The 18,215-nt window shown below is 38.6% G+C and overlaps 1 protein-coding gene and 1 long non-coding RNA gene across 9 annotated transcripts in view; one reads left to right on the forward strand and one right to left on the reverse strand.

Moving 5' to 3' along the window:
- Positions 1–4,288: 4,288 nt before the first annotated feature.
- The window catches only part of MBTD1 (mbt domain containing 1), a 58,154-nt gene continuing 44,227 nt past the window's right edge, over positions 4,289–18,215 (reverse strand). For all 8 annotated transcript variants that reach the window (XM_034790546.1, XM_034790543.1, XM_034790545.1 and 5 more), the window contains exon 16: positions 4,289–6,040. In XM_034790546.1, coding sequence (XP_034646437.1) covers positions 5,922–6,040 — 119 coding nt within the window. In that variant the 3' untranslated portion in view covers positions 4,289–5,921. The remainder of the gene's footprint in view (positions 6,041–18,215) is intronic.
- On the forward strand, positions 4,822–11,460 carry LOC117887816. Its single transcript, XR_004648209.1, has 3 exons — positions 4,822–4,947; positions 7,600–7,660; positions 11,326–11,460. It is a non-coding gene; the product is annotated as an uncharacterized LOC117887816 (long non-coding RNA).

Raw genomic sequence — 18,215 nt, forward strand, 5'->3', positions numbered from 1 at the left:
ATGCTATGATAAAGTCTTATGGCATGCTCAGTAATGATGGCCAACATGGTGTACTAGCCACCTACCCTAAATCACTTAGCCAAGTGTCTTAACTGCTTGGTTTATTTAGTTCAGTAATTGATTGTACAAGAGATATTTGTAAACTGAACTGGGCTCAAACATTACACACAACATAATTTGATGTGACAGCCAATGTCTCATGTATTCTGCAACTACATACCTACATTTAGTGGTACTCTAGCAAAAATTCTCAATTTTCTATCACAAATTAAATAAGTGAGGTCTGATTGAATTTAATATGAATAATCCAGTCAGTATAATAACTGGTTTACTTTTATAGTGAATTCAGTTTTTTAGACTGTCCCCATATTTTCAGTTTCATGTACTAGTGGACTACCAAGAGTAGCTTTTAGAGGAAATAGCTCTCTAGCTGCTTGGGACAGGTTACATTGCCAGTGGTTTTAGGGTGCCTGCATAGCCTGGAAGACACTGCTGCACTAGTTTGTGCTTCCTTCTCCTTTACCAATTTATCTTCACAACTGTGAGGATAGAAACAGCTTTTTTCCTCCAGTGAAAGCTGGAATATTTTTGGTAAACAGTTCTGTAGAAACAAATATATTCCACATATTTGCACTTAAGCCATTACTCGCTGTCTACACTGCAATTTGTTCCTGTATTAGTTGGCGATGCAGTGTCTGTATTATACATACCACTGCAAATGCAGATGTACCCTACTTAGGGTGACCAGATAGCAACTGTGAAAAAACAGGACAAAAGGGGTGGGGGCTAATAGGCACTTATATAAGAAAAAGTCCCCAAAACGGGACTGTCCCTTTAAAAACAGGATATCTGGTCACCGTAATCTAGGGTCGGCAACCTTTCAGAAGTGGTGTGCCGAGTCTTCATTTATTCACTCTAATTTAAGGTTTCACGTGCCAGTAATATTTTAACGTTTTTAGAAGGTCTTTCTAAGTCTATAATATATAACTAACCTATTGTTGTATGTAAAATAAAGTTTTTAAAATGTTTAAGAAACTTCATTTAAAATTAAATTAAAATGCAGAGCCCCCGGACCGGTGGCCAGGACCCGGACAGTGTGATTGCCACTGAAAATCCACTCGTGTGCCGCCTTCTGCACACGTGCCATAGGTTGCCTACCCCTGCCCTAACCCTACAACATAGCTAAGCAGCACTGGGTGCAAGTCACACTGCAGTAATGTCAATTGTGCTGGCAGTTTAGACAAGACTGTGGCAAGGACTGCTCAATAATGTAGAATTGTGAAAGGTCTGTGATATGACTTGTGGCAGCTTTAAAAAGCTTTCCCCTCAAAGATAAAATCCTTTCCTCTCCCCCCCTCCAGTTCCAGCAATGAAACCTGCACTGTGTATATGCCATCTTAAAGGAAAAGGGATAAATTTTCATTCCCATTGAAAAGCAAAGTTTTCAAAAATAATTGAAATGTAACTTAAAAATTAAAGTATTTCCCGAGTAGATTTAAAAACAGATTTAATTAACTGATTTCTATATTTCAGTTCTGTTATTTGTAATGGGCCAAATAAAGACACTACAACGTATTTGAATATATACCTGAATTAAAAAAAATAATCTACCATCGACATGGTCTTAGTTTAACATTTTTATTTTGTGTAAAAAAGGCAAATTTAGTGAATTATTTTCATCTTGTACACAAAGTTATAATTTTAATGCTTTTCACATCCATGCTGAAAATCTGCAATCTGGTAAAAATGAAAGTAACATTAATTTCTCCAAAAGCATTTTTCACTTAGTTATATACATTTCATGAGAAAGTTTTAAACACTCTCTCATTGACCACACAAATTACCAAGAAAATAAAAGATTAAATTTGTACAGATATTGATCTATATATCAAATACATACAGAAATGATGTAAAAACCCTATTCATTTCATCTTGATTCCCACCCCAATATATTTTCCCAAGGGCAAAAGCTGATGCTTTTTGTTGTATAAATGGCTGTGACTTTTTTTTTAAATATGAAAATTAAAAGGAAGAAAAATTCAGTTTAATCACAGTTTTTTAATCCCTTCCCAATAAAGAATTGTTACCAAATATATATTAGCACCATAGTACAAATATTGGTGGGAGAGGGTATTCACATCACATAAAAACAACAATAATAAAAACAAACAAACACTGAAACCCGTGTTAGTATCCGTAAAACAAGAAATTGATAACTGCTTTAGCTTTCCTTATACACAGCAAGGAAAAGGTTAAGAAGTTGCATTTAAAACATAAAATCAAGGTCAGCAGTAAAATTCTGAGCCATAAAAGAAGGGGGCAGTTACAAGGTAAGTTTAGTTATTTGCATTACCCCTTGGTTATAAAATCTTGCTATGCCAAATATTGAAATGACCGTTTGATCCCAAACTTTAGATGTCAATAGAGATTTAAGACCTCTAACAGCTGTGCCACACACACAAAACCCCTGCAGCTCACTGTGTAATGCAAAATGTGGGCTCTGATTACTTTAGCCAAGTAACATGGTTCACAGTAGAATGAAGGAAGAAAATTCTTTGAACCATGTTATTAGTTAATATTTGTACATATTCAGTGAAGCCTGTACTAAAGACACCACTGCCAACAGGTAACCCCACTGTTTTAAGAGACCACTTTAAAGACCACTCCAAGTATGAATCTAATAAAATTTTGCTCAACTTTTACATAAACAAACCTCTCCCAAGCATGTGATTTTAGGTGATTCCTTAAATGCTTTGCTTAGGACAGGTTTCACTGTACTTGACAGGTAAGTATTCTTTGGATTCAGAAACCAGACTGAAATTCCAGCCTCAAATACACATGAAATTCCCACCAAAGTCAGCATGTATATCTGAGGGTGGAATTCAGCTTGCAGATAGCCAGGTTTAGTTTTTAAATAACCATTTTCAAGGAATATTATAAAGGTGACAGACCCCCAAATGTGAGACAACCCTCCTCCTACAAGTGCATTTTACTATACAAAAAATCTGAAGATTCCTCTTAAAATCTAGCCCAAATCAGGGTTATAATAGTTTAGATAATCCAAGTTCTGAAGCTAGGCAACAAACACAAGCCCAGGAATCTGGATTTTTTGCCCTCACGATTTGACTTGCTAACTATGGGCCCAATTCCACAACTCCTTTTCACATTAACCCTTATTCATACAACAGTGGTTCTCCTGAAGTCAACTGGGCTACTTGTGCCACTAGGGCTAGTCTACACTAACACTGTAAATCGATCTAAGTTATGCTAACTTAGGTCAATTTACAGCGGTGTCTACACCACGCTACGTTGATGGGAAACACTCTCCCATCGACTTACCTTCCACCTCTCGGGGAGGTGGTGTACAGACGTCTGATGGGAGAGCACTCTGCCATCAACTTAGCTTGTCTTGCACCAGACCTGCTAAATCGACACTGCTGCATCAATTACAGCAGTGCCAATTTAGCCAGAAGTATAGACGTGGCTTAAGTGTTATTCTATGGAAGTAGCGGCTTTATGAAAGCAGATGCATCTCATGCATCCCTTGTGCTCTGTGGGCCTAATTCTGCCAGCCTTGCTCACATTGAGTAGTTCTTTATATTACGTGCGACTAATCCCAGTGAAATCAATGCATTCAAATACTAACCAACATGAGGAAGTACCAGCAGAATCTGACTTTTTGATAGGTGACAGAGACAGTACTTGGTGTGACAGAGGCTCACCAAAATGCCTTTGTTTCAAGCATATGTCATCCAAAATCCTGGACTTGCCTTTACATCCCTCTGACCAAGAACCGGGATTGTAAAACTACACTGCAGCCCTTGTTTTGGAAGGCTCTGATTTTTATTTTTATTTTTAATTTTGCATTTTAAATAAAGTAAATGAATTGGAGGGACCAGGGGCTGAAGGGAGTAAATTTGAAACTGGTCAACCTTGACAGAGTCCTTTTAATATGGGTATTTTAGAGCTAAAATATCTTTCACGTGAACTCACGGATATTTTAGACCTGATAACCAACTTTTGTTGATATGAGAAAACAGTTGTCAAAAAGGGGTCAATATTACAAAAATGTGACTGGGGGAGAGGAGAAAAGGTTTCCATACATTCCTACACTATACAGGACAAGTTTTACTTTCAATAGTAACTACAAAACTTTACATCATTATCCTCTCTTGCATAGAATGAGGTAAACCTGTGCATATTAACAATGCTTGTACCCGAAGTTAGAGCAATATTTTAGAAAATAATCAAATTGCTGGTTTTCAACTTTCTATGCATTTTTTTTTAAAAAGTTCAAACAATAATATACCAAACAATGGTATCCTGGGGCTCTGTGGGCTGATATCGTTAAAGCATTTCTTAGGCTGAAGGACCATACAAGTTAATAATTTTGATTAATTTCTTCTAAGCCCTACTGTTTGGGTCAAGAGTCAGATGATCATTGTACTGCTCTGAAGGGGACCTGCAAAGACCCAGAAGCACTTATAGAACATTATGCAGTTTATTCCTGAGAGTTTAGTTAATGAACCTTACTGGTAAAAGCTAAAGCTCTCGATTCCCGTTCTTCCAGTCACAACTCTGCAGGGTGGAAAAAAAAAAATCAGGCTGCTAATCAACGCCAAGAATTAGGCCACCTGCCAAAATCCACATGGATTTAAAAATGGGAGAGGGGATTAAATTATTCAGCACTTATTAAAAATCCTCATATGTTGATGTTTGTCACTATAATCTCCTGAGAATAGGTCTAAAAATATCTGTTCAGTTAAAGAGTCAAAAATAATGGGATGATTAAAGTGAGACTGGAAGGATTCCAGTCTTCTAGAACCAAATGAGTCCAATTTACTAAAAAGAAAAATATTTTTTTCAGATCCCAACTCCATTGTTATATTCTTGGAGAGCAGAATATTAAAAGCTCTACAGAACTGAGAGTAAATTTTTGCTTTCATAGTAAGTATTTTTCTAGTTCATCTGGTACATCTCTTGAGGAGACCAACATACACAAGTATTTGTAGAGATGGAAAGCAGGAGTCTAGATTTTTCTGGGGAATAAAACTAGAGAAAAGGTCCTCAGATTCCCTCCTCCCCCAAACATGTTTTCCATCCAAACATAAAACAGGAAAAGGTCCTGTATTTCTAGTTTAAACACTTAGTTTTCATGTAATTTTCCACGAGAGAATCTGCTGAAGTTCCAGTTTAACACAGGGCTCTGTAAACATTTACTTGAGCATCCCAAGATTAAGGGCCCAATCCAAGACCCACTGAAGTGAATGGGCGTTGAATCAGGCCCTAAATGAGTAACCATCTTGAAAAGTTAGTATCACACCTCATGAAAGCGCCCCCATTGAAATTGGGCTACTCACACAAGTAAGGCTTGGCAGGGCTGGTCCCCTTAAATCATGTATATGTTTTTATGCCCCAAAGTCAGGACTTCAGTTCAGTATTTTCACAATGAAAAACCAGAGGTGTGACTCATACAGCTCACAAAAATCCAAAATCTCCCAACTTGTACCAACAAGGTTCATTTGTAATGACAGTTCATTTGTATTTGCAACTATATCCTCCTCAAACAGTTTCCTGCAATCCTGCTAATTAAACTTTAATTTTACCAAAAAATTAGAATTTCAGTTTAAGAATGCACAATAAATCTGAATTTGAAAATATTACAAAATTCTTTCAAAAGCTTCAAATACAACACAAAAATGTCATTTTTTGTTTAATAAACTGTAAAATTTTTTCACTAAAATAGTTTCCCCGCCCCTCCAAAAATTTTTCAACTGAAGTTTCATCTACAGTTAGCAAAGTGCCCCAAGTACAGCTCTGCAACTGTACCATCGAAATGGGAACACAATCAGTCAGTCAGTCTTGGAGAAAGGCTCTTTTCTCTACTATCACCACCCTGCCCCTCACATTTTTGAGCTGCCTTATGGTTCTTGTTTGATGTAGTAGCTGGCAGACCCATTGCTTTCCTGATCAGATGCTCCTTGAAGAAAGTTATACTCCTCTCCATCTAGCAACTCCTCTTTCAGCTGCAGTGAAGTCACTAAAAATAAAAGATAAAGTTAAAGACCCATAAATAATTCAAAATAATTGTTAAGATTTCCCTTCAATTTAATTAAAACCTAATGTTATTTTTCTTCCCATTAATAATTTTAAACTGGGCATTAAAAAGGCTAAAGTTTAGAGAAATTATTTTCAAGAAACAATATATACAGTAAATAAAAAAGCTTTAGACTTGTGGATTTAAAGTGCAGTTATAATAGAAAAAAGGACTGTAAAATGTAAAAACTGGGCGGGTGTTTCACACTGATTGCTTCTCAGTAAGTCTAGATTCAGCTTGTATCAAAAGATTATTTTCATTTACTCCCAGCCCTATAAATTTAACTTGAGATCATGGTCGGGGGAAAGAACCACCAACCTAACCCAAGATGTACCTTTCACATTATCTCCAGGCTGCATAGTCAGAACTTAGCTGACAAGCTACGTGAGGCAGAATAAATTCGGTTCACACCTCTACAGCTGGGTTGTCTCCACAGTTCTAATAGTGAAGTGGGCAGATATATTAATCACTAATACACATTACTATAGCCCCTTCCAGTCAAAACCCTAAAGGCATCTTTCTCATCAATGAATCATGAGCTCCCTGGTGAGGCAGGCAGATATTAAACCCATTTCACAGATGGAAAGACAGAGAGAGAGAGAGGGCAAGTATGCCCAAGATCACATTGGAAGCATGTGGTAGAGCTAGAGTAGAACCCAGATTTCAGGTCTAGTTCTTTGACCAGCCTTCTTCTCTTGGGACTCAGACACCCTCACAGGAAGCAGATGCTTTGACTTTTCTGACAATAACTGCACTTTAAGTTACACCCTTAAAATCACTTCAAATGATAGAATAACTTAGCTTTAACAAATGCCCCTGAGGCTTAATTTTAGCCTCAGTGACCCCATATTAATATTTCTGGTTAAGCTAAATGACAAACTGAAAACCAATTACCCACTGTTTAGAAGAACAAATGCTGGACAATGATTGAAAACAAAGTAACTTGGAAATTATGGTAAAAATCCATCTATGGATAGGTCTACACTGCAAAAAACAAACAAACCCATTGTAGCAAGTCTCAGAGCCTGGGTCGACAGACTCAGTCTTGTGCTACAGCACTAAAAATTGCAGTGCAGATTTTCCCACTCAGGCTCTGACACCAGGTGAAGGGGATGAGTCTTAGAGCCCGAGCAGGAACTTCTACACTATTATTTATAATGTCATAGAGCAAACCCCATTAGTCTAAGTCTGTAGATCCGGGCTCTGAGACTTGATGCTGTGGGTGTCCCCCCCCCCTCCTTTTCTGCAGTGTAGACACAAAAGGGTCAACCAGTAAGATGTGCAAAAATTAAAGTGATTTATTAAAATACAAATATCCACGTTGCATAGCAAAATAATCTAAGTTCCAAGAGAAGATTTTTTTTTTTTTTAATTTTTCTTTAAAGTCTGCCCTTCTGAGCCATCTGCCTACAGCAACCATCGTAGCGTAAAGAACAGTTGATACAATAAGGAGGGTCATTTTAAGAAATGGTAAATTAAGCATTTTTCCTTTAACTTTTCAGCGGACCAGCACATTTCACGGCAATGAAGTAAAGCAATCTGAAGGACAAGTACAGGTACAAAGTGAGTATTTGTGTTTATTATTGTTATTTACTACTGTAGTAGCAATCAGAAGCCAACCAGATTGGAGCTCCATCATCTGAGGTGCTATACAAATATATAGTAAGTGACAGACCCTATCCCAAAGAGCTTGCAGTCTGGAAAATTCTGCTTACTCAGGATGAAAGGCTGATAAGGCATCCTACACAAACAGGTTGTCTAACATTAAGGCTTTGGTCCTACAATTAGATCCACTAGCACAGACCCTTGGATATTAGTGGGTCCGATCACAAGATTGGGGGTCTTATTTTTTAAATAAATTGTGAAGAGTCAAATTCTGCCCTGGGATACACGCATAAGTCTCCAATGGACTTTAATGGAACGGACATCTCCAAAAACAGAATTTGTTCCTTAATGTATATATAGCAAGAGAGTTTTGGCTGTTAAAGCAGTTTAGAAGAAGAACAGTAATCCACTTTCTCTCATGCTCAGCTCCTATGATACTGACATAATCAATTCTATCACTCTTTAGCAAGATGGTTGCCTTCAGGAACAGGCTGAGAAATGCAGACTTCAATTAAAACCAGCATTTTAAGTTATCATTCACAGTTTGCATCCAAGGAGAACAGCTTATCTTGTGAACATTAAGATGGGTATTGTTTCTCCTTCATCTTCCAAACAACAGATGGTTGAATTTAAAAGCTTCTTTTACTACAGATGTGTATGTACAGCATTCGGAACCAAGTTACATTATTTTCGTTACTAACTGCAAAACACAAACCTATAATTTCACTGTTTAATTTCATGCTTTAATTTTTGCTAAGCAGAATTAAGCATGATTAAAAAACATGTACTATCTTGAAAGAAAATGAATTATGCGGCATCTGTGATTTGATGTAAGTGACAGGCAGGAAAAATTGTTTACAATAGAGGGTTTGCAGCATATTTGCAATTAATTTTTAAGACCCAGGATACTTTTTTAATCTTCTATCTTCCTATTTAAAAAAAAAAAAAAAAAGTGATCTGAAACACAAAGAAGAATGATATTATGGATAGCAGTACCAAATAGGTTGCAATTAACCTCCCAATCTGATTAAGAAAAGTGATACTTATCAATATATGAGCATATATGAAAAGCAGAAACACTGAAAAGAAAATATGGCAAAGTTTTCATTAAAGGTGCAGTACCCACATTAAAAGGTTGATTAATATACAAAAACTGATGGCTATCTGATGACCAAATGAATGAGAGAAGCATTAAAAAGTTTTAGTTACTGAATACCAAGTTAACAACACCAATGTCTTTTCAAATGCAAAAATTTGATGCGGTGAAATCTGAAAATAAATTCCAAAACCTGTTGCTATTTTTAATCCTGCTACAAACTTACAAGACATTTGATTACTCTTTTATTATGGTCCTATATCATCTTCCATGTTGATACACACTCCTGTGCTAAATAAAAATAAAATTTAAAACATTAAAATATTTTAAAAATCGCTAAAAACACAGCAGAGCATGATGTAAACCTACAAAACCAAGCAACCTCACTACCTTGCATCATGGAAACCTCTTCCCTCCCTACCCTGCCCCCAAAACCTTGATTATTTTTGCCTGTCTCTATGTTACATAGAATGTACAACAGGGACCTTTTCTTTTATTAATCTGTAGGGGACCACGCACACCTAAGGCATAGTATCTTTACATAATAAGCAACAACAAACAGCTAACAGAGATATGCTGTGCTATTTACTCTAGGAAAACGCTAATATACAGAGGTTCAAATTGCTTTCCTACAATTTGAAATGCTTTGGTCAAGTTCCCACCTTCCCCAGTATTTAAATAATGCTTGTCGGTTTGCCCAATATTTCAAGTACACCTGGTGAGTTAGCAGGCTTCACATTTTGTCCTAGACCTATTCAATTAGCACTAAGATCCCAACAGTTAAATATTTAAACAACACTATTTTTCCCTGCTAACAAATCTCCCGAAGAAAAATTTATCAACACCGTGGGTTCAAGCTATACATATATAGTACAACACTTGAATGATAAGCAAAGAGATAAATACTTAGCTATAGCGCTTTAAATCATGAAGCAACTTGGCTGAACATCCAGCTGATGGAAGGTTCTGAGCAGAAGGAAAGACACACAAGGTGCTCCCTCTCCTCATGAGCTCAGTGAGCTATCTGCAGTGCTCTCAGTATCTTGCTACCCCAGGAAGCCCCAAACTGATCTCCCTTGTACCAGGGATGTGATGTCAGTAACCTGCCCCACCAGGAAACATCAGAAGAAACAAGACCCTGACTTTAGGGGATAACACATGTCAATAAAGAAAATGGGATTGGTTTTGAAAAGCGACTTCTTTCCTTGACTGCCCAGAGATCATGTCTTTCTCAACACAGAGCTGTCTGAAGGCTACATTTCAATGCTGAGAAGTCATTTCACATACAATTCTTAAAGTTTCAAAATACAGATGAAAGTAAAAGAAAAGCAGCATGACTGTGTCAGAGAGCAAAAGCAATTCTTAAAGAAGCAAGATGAAGTACTATTGAATTCTATAGCAATACAGATGTTGGATGAGAGGGCAATGAGGTTATTTAATGAACCCGATGTAGCTTTTCTGATAGAAAATGAATATTCAGAGCAGACTGGACATCAGTCAGCAATACACTGTTTGGAAAACGAGGGCCTAATCTTGAGAACTGCTAATTAAAGTCACCAGGGGCTGAGAGGGTTCAGTTCCTTGTACAATCAAACCCCGAACGTAGCAGTGGCCACAACAATCCAGGGAGAAAGCTGCCAGTCAGAACACTATCTTGGATCAGCATCCAAAGCCACATTATGGTATCCACAGCATCTCATCTAGGGTGCTTGAAGAACATTACCACTAACTGTTGATAGATAGCATAACTATACTCTAACAAGTGTGAAGGATATTTTGAGTATCTGATACATCTGATTATCCTACATTTGAAGGGAGACAGTCATGAGGATCTCATAGAGCTTTTTGCATTTCTAACTTCTTTAATCAAGGATTACCTTATACAAACCACAAGACTTATATAAGACACAGATGTTTTAATCTGCTAGACCAATATTATTAATAAATGAATTCTTAAAGGGTTTCCCCTATTCACTGATTAAGATGGATAAACTTCATTTTGTCAATATTCAAATAAAACCAGTCTTTTGGTTTTGGAGCAAGCATGGGAGGGGCGGAAAAAACAGGTTTGTTTTCAAAGGGTAAATCCTTTCAAATTTATTTCTTATCATACCCAACTGTGGTCTGTAGAATACTGAATACAAGAGACTCAATTATGCTTAAATTCAAAAGACCTCTTTTTCCAAACAGCTGTTCTCTTATGCACCGGCTGTATGCAATCACAAATCTCTTTCTAGTTACATACTGTGCTCAAGGCTTTAAGGAATAATGCGCAGTGTTCTAACAACGATGTTGTGTTACATATTACAATTCAATACGTTAATTGAAAGTATCTGCACACTTTAAAAAAAAATCTGCCGAAGTGCAGTATGGTAGTTAAATCACAGTGTACGTAAGCCTCAGTGACCTAGAGGCTTAGGAATATATAGGAATATATTTGCCCTGGGAACCATTGCTCCCTTATGATGAAGTCAGTGAAGTGGACTGATATGGACCAGTGGAAGTGACTATTCCTCTTACTTTACAGACAGAAACAAGTAAACGAGGCAGCATATTTCATGCCAGACCATGCTTTGTCCCCCACCCTGTTCAGCATTTCCCTCTGCAGTAACCGAGAGACTTTGATGGTGCTCATTACCTGTTTTGAGGCTGGGACTGAACTCTTGGCTAGTCCTGGGAGGCTGGGAGGCCTCCGGGGCTGTCTGTGCTGGAAGGGTTCGATATGGAGGAGGAGTCAACTCTTCATCACCAGAGAAGCTCCTCCGCACCCCACCCGTCATGGGTAGGCTCGACAAACTGACAGGCTTCTTCCCAACTGGCATCTTCCTCTCTAAACATCAAGTCAAACTAAAGTAAACGCTTGGGTCAAAGTGAATTAGGTAACTCAGACTGGTCACTGAGAAATGTCTGCCTTGTATTCAGCTTTGGAGTCTGAAAAATAAGGACCTTGATGTGAAATTGCAAAGTTCACTCATTTTGGGTGGGTGGGGGGGTGTTAAAAATCCCAACTCTCAACAACTTTTTTTCTTTCCTTTTAATCTATGAATTCTAGTGATTACTTGGATGGGCCATGAAGCAATCATTAAAGAAAGTGTCCCAGCCCTAATACCTTTTGTAATCTACCAATAAAACAGGAGCACTTCAAAGTGTTACTGCAGCAGCTGCATTTCACAGCCAACACCTTATCTCCTGATCACATACTGAAACAACTTTTGGTTCTAGTTCAGAAGTGCGGTTATTAGATTTATAGAGTGTGACAGGAATGTTTGTTTGTGAACCAATCCCACTTAAAAAGGAGTTTGTTTTTTTGCTAATTCACTACATATAAAATCTTAATTATGTAGACCACCACAACTTACTTAGCACTTCTGTAGTGCCTTACAAATGTTAATGAGTGTTCTAATTTGGAAAAACAAACAAACCTGTTTTTTCAAAAAAAAAAAAAACCCACCTTCAAGTTATCGGATAACACACCTTCATTCCATAAATTGATTTCCCCCCCCAAACGCTGAATTTATTCCTGCCTCATCATATAAGAAAACCTTACTTTGTTTTAACCTCCAAACAGAGGCCCTGGTCCTGAAATTAGCTTTTGGGGGCAAGCCCCTGTGCCTGGGGGAACCTCACTGCAGAATCAGGACCTTAAACGCTATGACAGCATTTCAGCATCACCATTGCTTACACTTGTTCTCAAAGCTACACTGATGAATGCTAAGATATTGCCAGTCTAATCAAGTACATGTACTTTGGGCTAACACAAGAGAATGGCCCTCAAGAAAGCTCTGAAGTCAATGGGACTATTCATGGTAAGAGTTAAATATATGATTAAGTTTCTTGTCTAATCAGGGCATAGGCGACTAAGGGTTGGCAGGTCTGGGGCCTCAGTTTGTTCTTCTAGGAAGGAAGTGATGCAATCAAGCAGCAAGTTGTCTATATAACCAGAGCTTTAAAAAACAGATAGGTCACATCATCTATTAAGTGGCCTTAGAACAAAACCAATTACTAGGAAGCAGTCAGTACTGGTGCATACTGTAAGCTACCATACTATTCATTAACGGTCAAAGGAAATTGATAACTTGTCATCACCACAGTCTTTAGCGGCACAAAATTTGGTCACAAGAAACCAGTACAATATTCCGTCCATTTCAAGATGACACTGAAATCAGAACGGTCTCCAAAACATTACAGGAGCATGCACAATGTTTTTAAGTTGGCAGCATTTTCCTTATTTAGGAATTATTGAAACCTACATCAAAACGCACTGGCAAGATCAGACACAATTAGGAGCAATCCATCATCTCATAATTACAGGGTCCTGTCCTGTCAAAAATCCTGAGAAATTCCGATGGGCTATAGTTCCATTTTAGAACAGAATAACCGTCTACCCAAGGTATGTGCACAACAAATCCAACCTGATCTTCCCTACTGTGAATAAAAAGCAAGCATCAGTGATGGATATACTGATAGATGAGAATCTAGTGACTGATCTGAAGATGCAAAAACACAATATAACTGTCACGTTATTCCACATGCACACAATTACACATAAAGCACATTGGATGTTATCATTGTAAAGTGGTGTCACCACAAAATATGAATGCTGGATGTGAGCCTACAGTAGTAGCAGAAAGTTCTGAGGAGTTAGAACCATATGACCCGATAACTGGATCTTTCAATGAGCCATACCAATCCTAGAAAGGATAAGAGTCATTTCTTTACAATCCAGATGTTAGTGAAAGATCCACTGTTCTCTATTATAAGCGGGGTTGCATAGCAACATACAATTAAGAAAAGAAGACTAGGTTTATTGAAGGTAAGGCCAAGCAGGATGCTAGCTGATTTCTGTTCCCCTTTTTCAACATGGAGCCTTTTTAGGATATATTTTTAAAGCCACTTACAGGACTAACTCAGGCTGTATTAATTTACATATCAGTTAAAAAAAAAACCCTATAAAAAGCTTAGATTACAACAACTGAAGTCAAACTTGGATTTTTCAATCAGACTCCGAAATCCAATATCAATGCAGATATTAAAGAATAAATATTAGAAGTTATAATTTTTCCTATGTGTCTCCTTTACATGAAATGGTCAACAAACATAGCAATTTTTTAATATATTTTTAGTACTAAATTTGTGCTTACTAACTCCTTGTAAGTCACATTAAAAAAGTTACAAGAAGCATTTTAGCATTTATTTCCCCCAACTTAACATTTAAATGTTTTGGAATAAAAGCAAGGATGTAATCTCAGCACCAATGTACTTGCTTTTAGGAGCTTTAAAAAAAAAAAAATCAGACTTTATGTAATATTCGTCCGGGGAGGGGAAGGGGAGAAGCATTACACTATGGGACCAATTTCCAGTTAAATTGCTCTCACCATTCAACACTAAATCAGAGATTCACTAGTACCTGTACTACTGTTTGCATTATTAAGGTATTTTGGAACAATTTGGGACTTTCATTCTAGTTCACTATTAACAGAGCTTCATTATCTCAGGAGTTCACTATATGCATGTTCAATGGAACCAATACTATTAGCATACTCCTTCCAACTGCATGGACCCATTAAGAATCTGAAATATTGCATTAGAAATGTTTCCAATACACATTCAAAACATTCAGCAGAATGACTCAAGCCATTCTGGAATGCAACATGAGTAAGTGTGAGTACCATGCATGTAAATAATTCATTTTAGTAAAAAAGTTACTCAGGATGTGTGGTAGTTTCTTGTTAAACCCCAGTATCTTGGCTGTTTTTGCACACTGGGGAAAAACACACTAATACCACAGATTTGTATGCTTCAAAAACAATCTTTCCAAAACAAAAATCCCCCCCCCCCCCCCAAAAAAAAACCCAACCAAAGACTATGGAAAGAATAGTTTCTCCTTGACATTGATTATTATTTGCTGAGATGCAGCACTTGTGCCACTAACTTTTCTGGCACATACAAAACATACAGGAGTCAGCCAGTTACAAGAAGATGTTTTCATGCCTTTGTCCTCTCCTCCCCTTTTGGACAATTAAATAGGTTTCTTAGCTAAAACAGCCCACCAGACTCTTCTCCCCACCCCACATCACAAATCCACTCCAGGTTAGTAAGAACACAAGAATCTCAATCCCCTTAGGGCAAGCGTCTGCCCTGGTGGCATTAGGTGAAGGAAGTTGCCTTTTCTGCGACTCAGTCTGTCATCAGTGTTGTGTGAAGCAATGGTTTCCAAATAGCTTTAGGGAGACTTATGGTGGAGAAAAGGACAAAGCAAAAAGGAGAAAGATTGGGCAGACTCTGCCTACCAAGCTCCCTTCAGCCAATCCTGAAGTTCTCCAAACAGAAGTGCATCAAAATACAGCACAGAACTTTTAGTGCGCAGTAGCAGGGTCCACACAGCCAGTTACAGCATGGCAAGCTAGTGCTCTGTAGGTACACACACTGGCAAGCTGTGCACTAAGTCTCCACATCGACAACCACCTAGAGCAGGGGTAGGCAACCTATGGCACGCGTGCCGAAGGCAGCACACAAGCTGATTTTCAGTGGCACTCACACTGCCTGGGTCCTGACCACCAGTCCGGGGGGGCTCTGCATTTTAATTTAATTTTAAACGAATCATCTTAAACATTTTAAAAACCTTATTTACTTTACATACAACAATAATTTAGTTATATATTATAAACTTACAGAAAGAGACCTTCTAAAAATGTTAAAATGTATTACTGGCACGCGAAACCTTAAATTAGAATGAATAAATGAAGACTCGGCACACCACTTCTGAAAGGTTGCTGACCCCTGACCTAGAGCTTTTTCCAGACAATAAGTCTCTGAAAGCTCCTTGGAGTGTATTACATCCTCCTGTTCCCGGACTGGGCATTTAAAACAATGCTATGCAAAGATCTTAGAGTTGAAGTACAATTTATAAACTAAGTTAATCTTAAAAACAAAAACAAAAAAAATACCCCCACCATACTGAAGCAGATCTTCAGAACAGTTATGTCACCAGGTACCACAAAATGGGAGGGGGGGATATAAGTAATAATCACCACCAAGACTACTTGAGAGTAGCAAGTCTTAGCAAGTGAATAGAGGAAGGAGATGACAAAATAGCATGGGGGGGGGCGGGGGCGGGCTGTACCAGTTGTTTGCTATTCCTTATTGAAGGCCCCGCTCCCTTGCTGCACGCTGTCTTTTTGGAAGACAAGAGCAGTGAGCTCAGACCTTCAGGGGTTGCCTAGAGAGGCCTGCCAGAATCAGCTGCTGATAGAAACCAACAAGACTTGGTCCTCTATTGGAAGGGGCAGGAGCAAGCAGAGGTCCATCAGGGCCCAGCAGCCCAGATAAAGAGGAGTGGCTACCTCTTTCAAAGGCCAGTTCTGGATGAGGCTGTGACAGGAAAGGAAGGCTCTCTCTGTCTTGACCAGGCCAGGTTTCTTGGGTTATGGGCCTAACTGACCATACATTGGTGGATCAGTGAAGGACTATTGTCTTATGTTATGAACTTTAACGCTGACATGGACATTTAGCATTAAGTGTCAATTTATTTTCTGTAAAATTAAGAGGAGTCCGCTCTGAGGGACATTCTGGCTCAGGTGAGCCAGTGATAATTGGTATCAGCAGTGAGATGTCCAAATCCCCTTTCATCACAAAGGGGATGATGGAAGACTTACTGAGGCTTTCAGTACAACAGCAGGCCCAGACTAAACAAGAAGCTCAGTGGACTGTCAGCAGCGAATCCTGGGAAACTTCTCTAGGGAAGTCGTCAAGGTCTGAACTTGTTGCTCTTCCCTTCCAAAAAGGGCAGGGTGCACCAAGGCAGCAGGGCCTCCAGTAAGGAGCAACCAAAGTGTTGCGCACCCTGTCACAGGTGTCAGCACCACCAGGTTAAGGCCTCAGGGAGAAAAAAAATGCAGATTTATGAAACACGCACGTGAAATTAAGAAGGTTATGAATCCTTTAAGAATTTCCCTCTGTGGCTAAGTACACACAATGAGGAAACTGGGAGTGGGATCAGTCTTCTGTTCATCCCAGGAATGAGGAGATAGTGGATTGCAATGATGCACATTTCTTATGAAGAACTTTTTTGTTCTTGCACTAATTGTACAAGATCATCCAGGTCTTTTAGAAAGCTTTGCAGGTCCTAAATTGTAAAGAAATTTGGCCAAGACTTCCTGCAATCTCAGCACCAGTCTGTCACAAGCCAGGCCATGCATTTGAGAAAATTCTTGGCATCAGAGGCTCAGATATTGTTGTAACAGATCTGGCACTGATGGGAAATGTAACTGATCTCTCATCACCAACTACTGGGAGTTCAGCAGGCCTTACTGGGTGAGAAGATGAATACTCCTCTATTTAGTGCCCTTTGTATGCATGGTGATTTATATGTGCACATAACAAGTTGCCCCCAACAGGAATTTAAGAGGGCATTAATATGAATAAAGAGATCATTGTTATATCTCCGGCTGCCACCTTCAAGGCCTTCAAAACTTGTTTAGATTCTTCAGAGAGAAACTTCACCTGACAATTCCATAAGAAGGTAATTGAAGGAAGAGTATATGTAGAGGATCATTCCACCTGATGGAAAAGGCATTTGGTTGATGTTGTATCCCCGTTCACATATCTGATGCAGAATCACTGTACTTCCAAGGTTGCTTTGGGAGGCAAAGACACTTACCTGTAAAATGACCTTACAGCTTAAACAGAGACCAAAGAGATAGCCTCTTTAGGATCCTTTTGTACCAGATGTGTGTGGATTCCTTAGAGTGAACCAAACTGCACTATTATTGAGCTAGACAAAGACATGCAATGCTCTAATGTAATCAATGAATTCCTGTGCTCAGTTAGAAAAGCAAAACTTCTTTCAGAAAATTCCTGGATCTTAGGCTGTTAACTTCAAAAATGCTCCTCCACTCATGCAGACTCCCATCTGGGGTACAGATTTGTTTCTTTCGCTTCCTGGTGTGTTAGAAAGGAGAAACTATAAAAGACTTGAGTCACTTATCAAAGAATAGGGGTACATCCTGCATGTATGCTCTAGTCAGGTTAATTCTGTGTCCATGATAAGACCAAGTTCGCAAGGGTTGCCTTCTCCATTCATTGGTAGAAGAAGATCTGTTATGTCTTCCTATTAATGCCTCTGCTATTGGCAAAGCTCAGAAAAGCTAATAGACCCATTAGGCCCAGCCAAATATGGCTGTCAATCCTGCTGCAGAAGACTAAAACAAGTACCACTATTTGAGAGCCAAGTCTCAGCCTGATTCTGAGTGATAATCTATCTTGCTCTATCTCCACCTATGAGCCCCAACAGCTTAGTTTGTGACAGCATAGTAATCAGCAAGCATGATGTCTCTGAGCAGAACGAGATACAGTTCAAAGCTGAAGAGGTCTGTGGTGAGGTGTAGTTATGCCCATGTGACCTCTTGCTTAACAACC

Source organism: Trachemys scripta, chromosome 14, assembly GCF_013100865.1.
Source record: "Trachemys scripta elegans isolate TJP31775 chromosome 14, CAS_Tse_1.0, whole genome shotgun sequence".
NCBI lineage: Eukaryota > Metazoa > Chordata > Testudines > Emydidae > Trachemys > Trachemys scripta.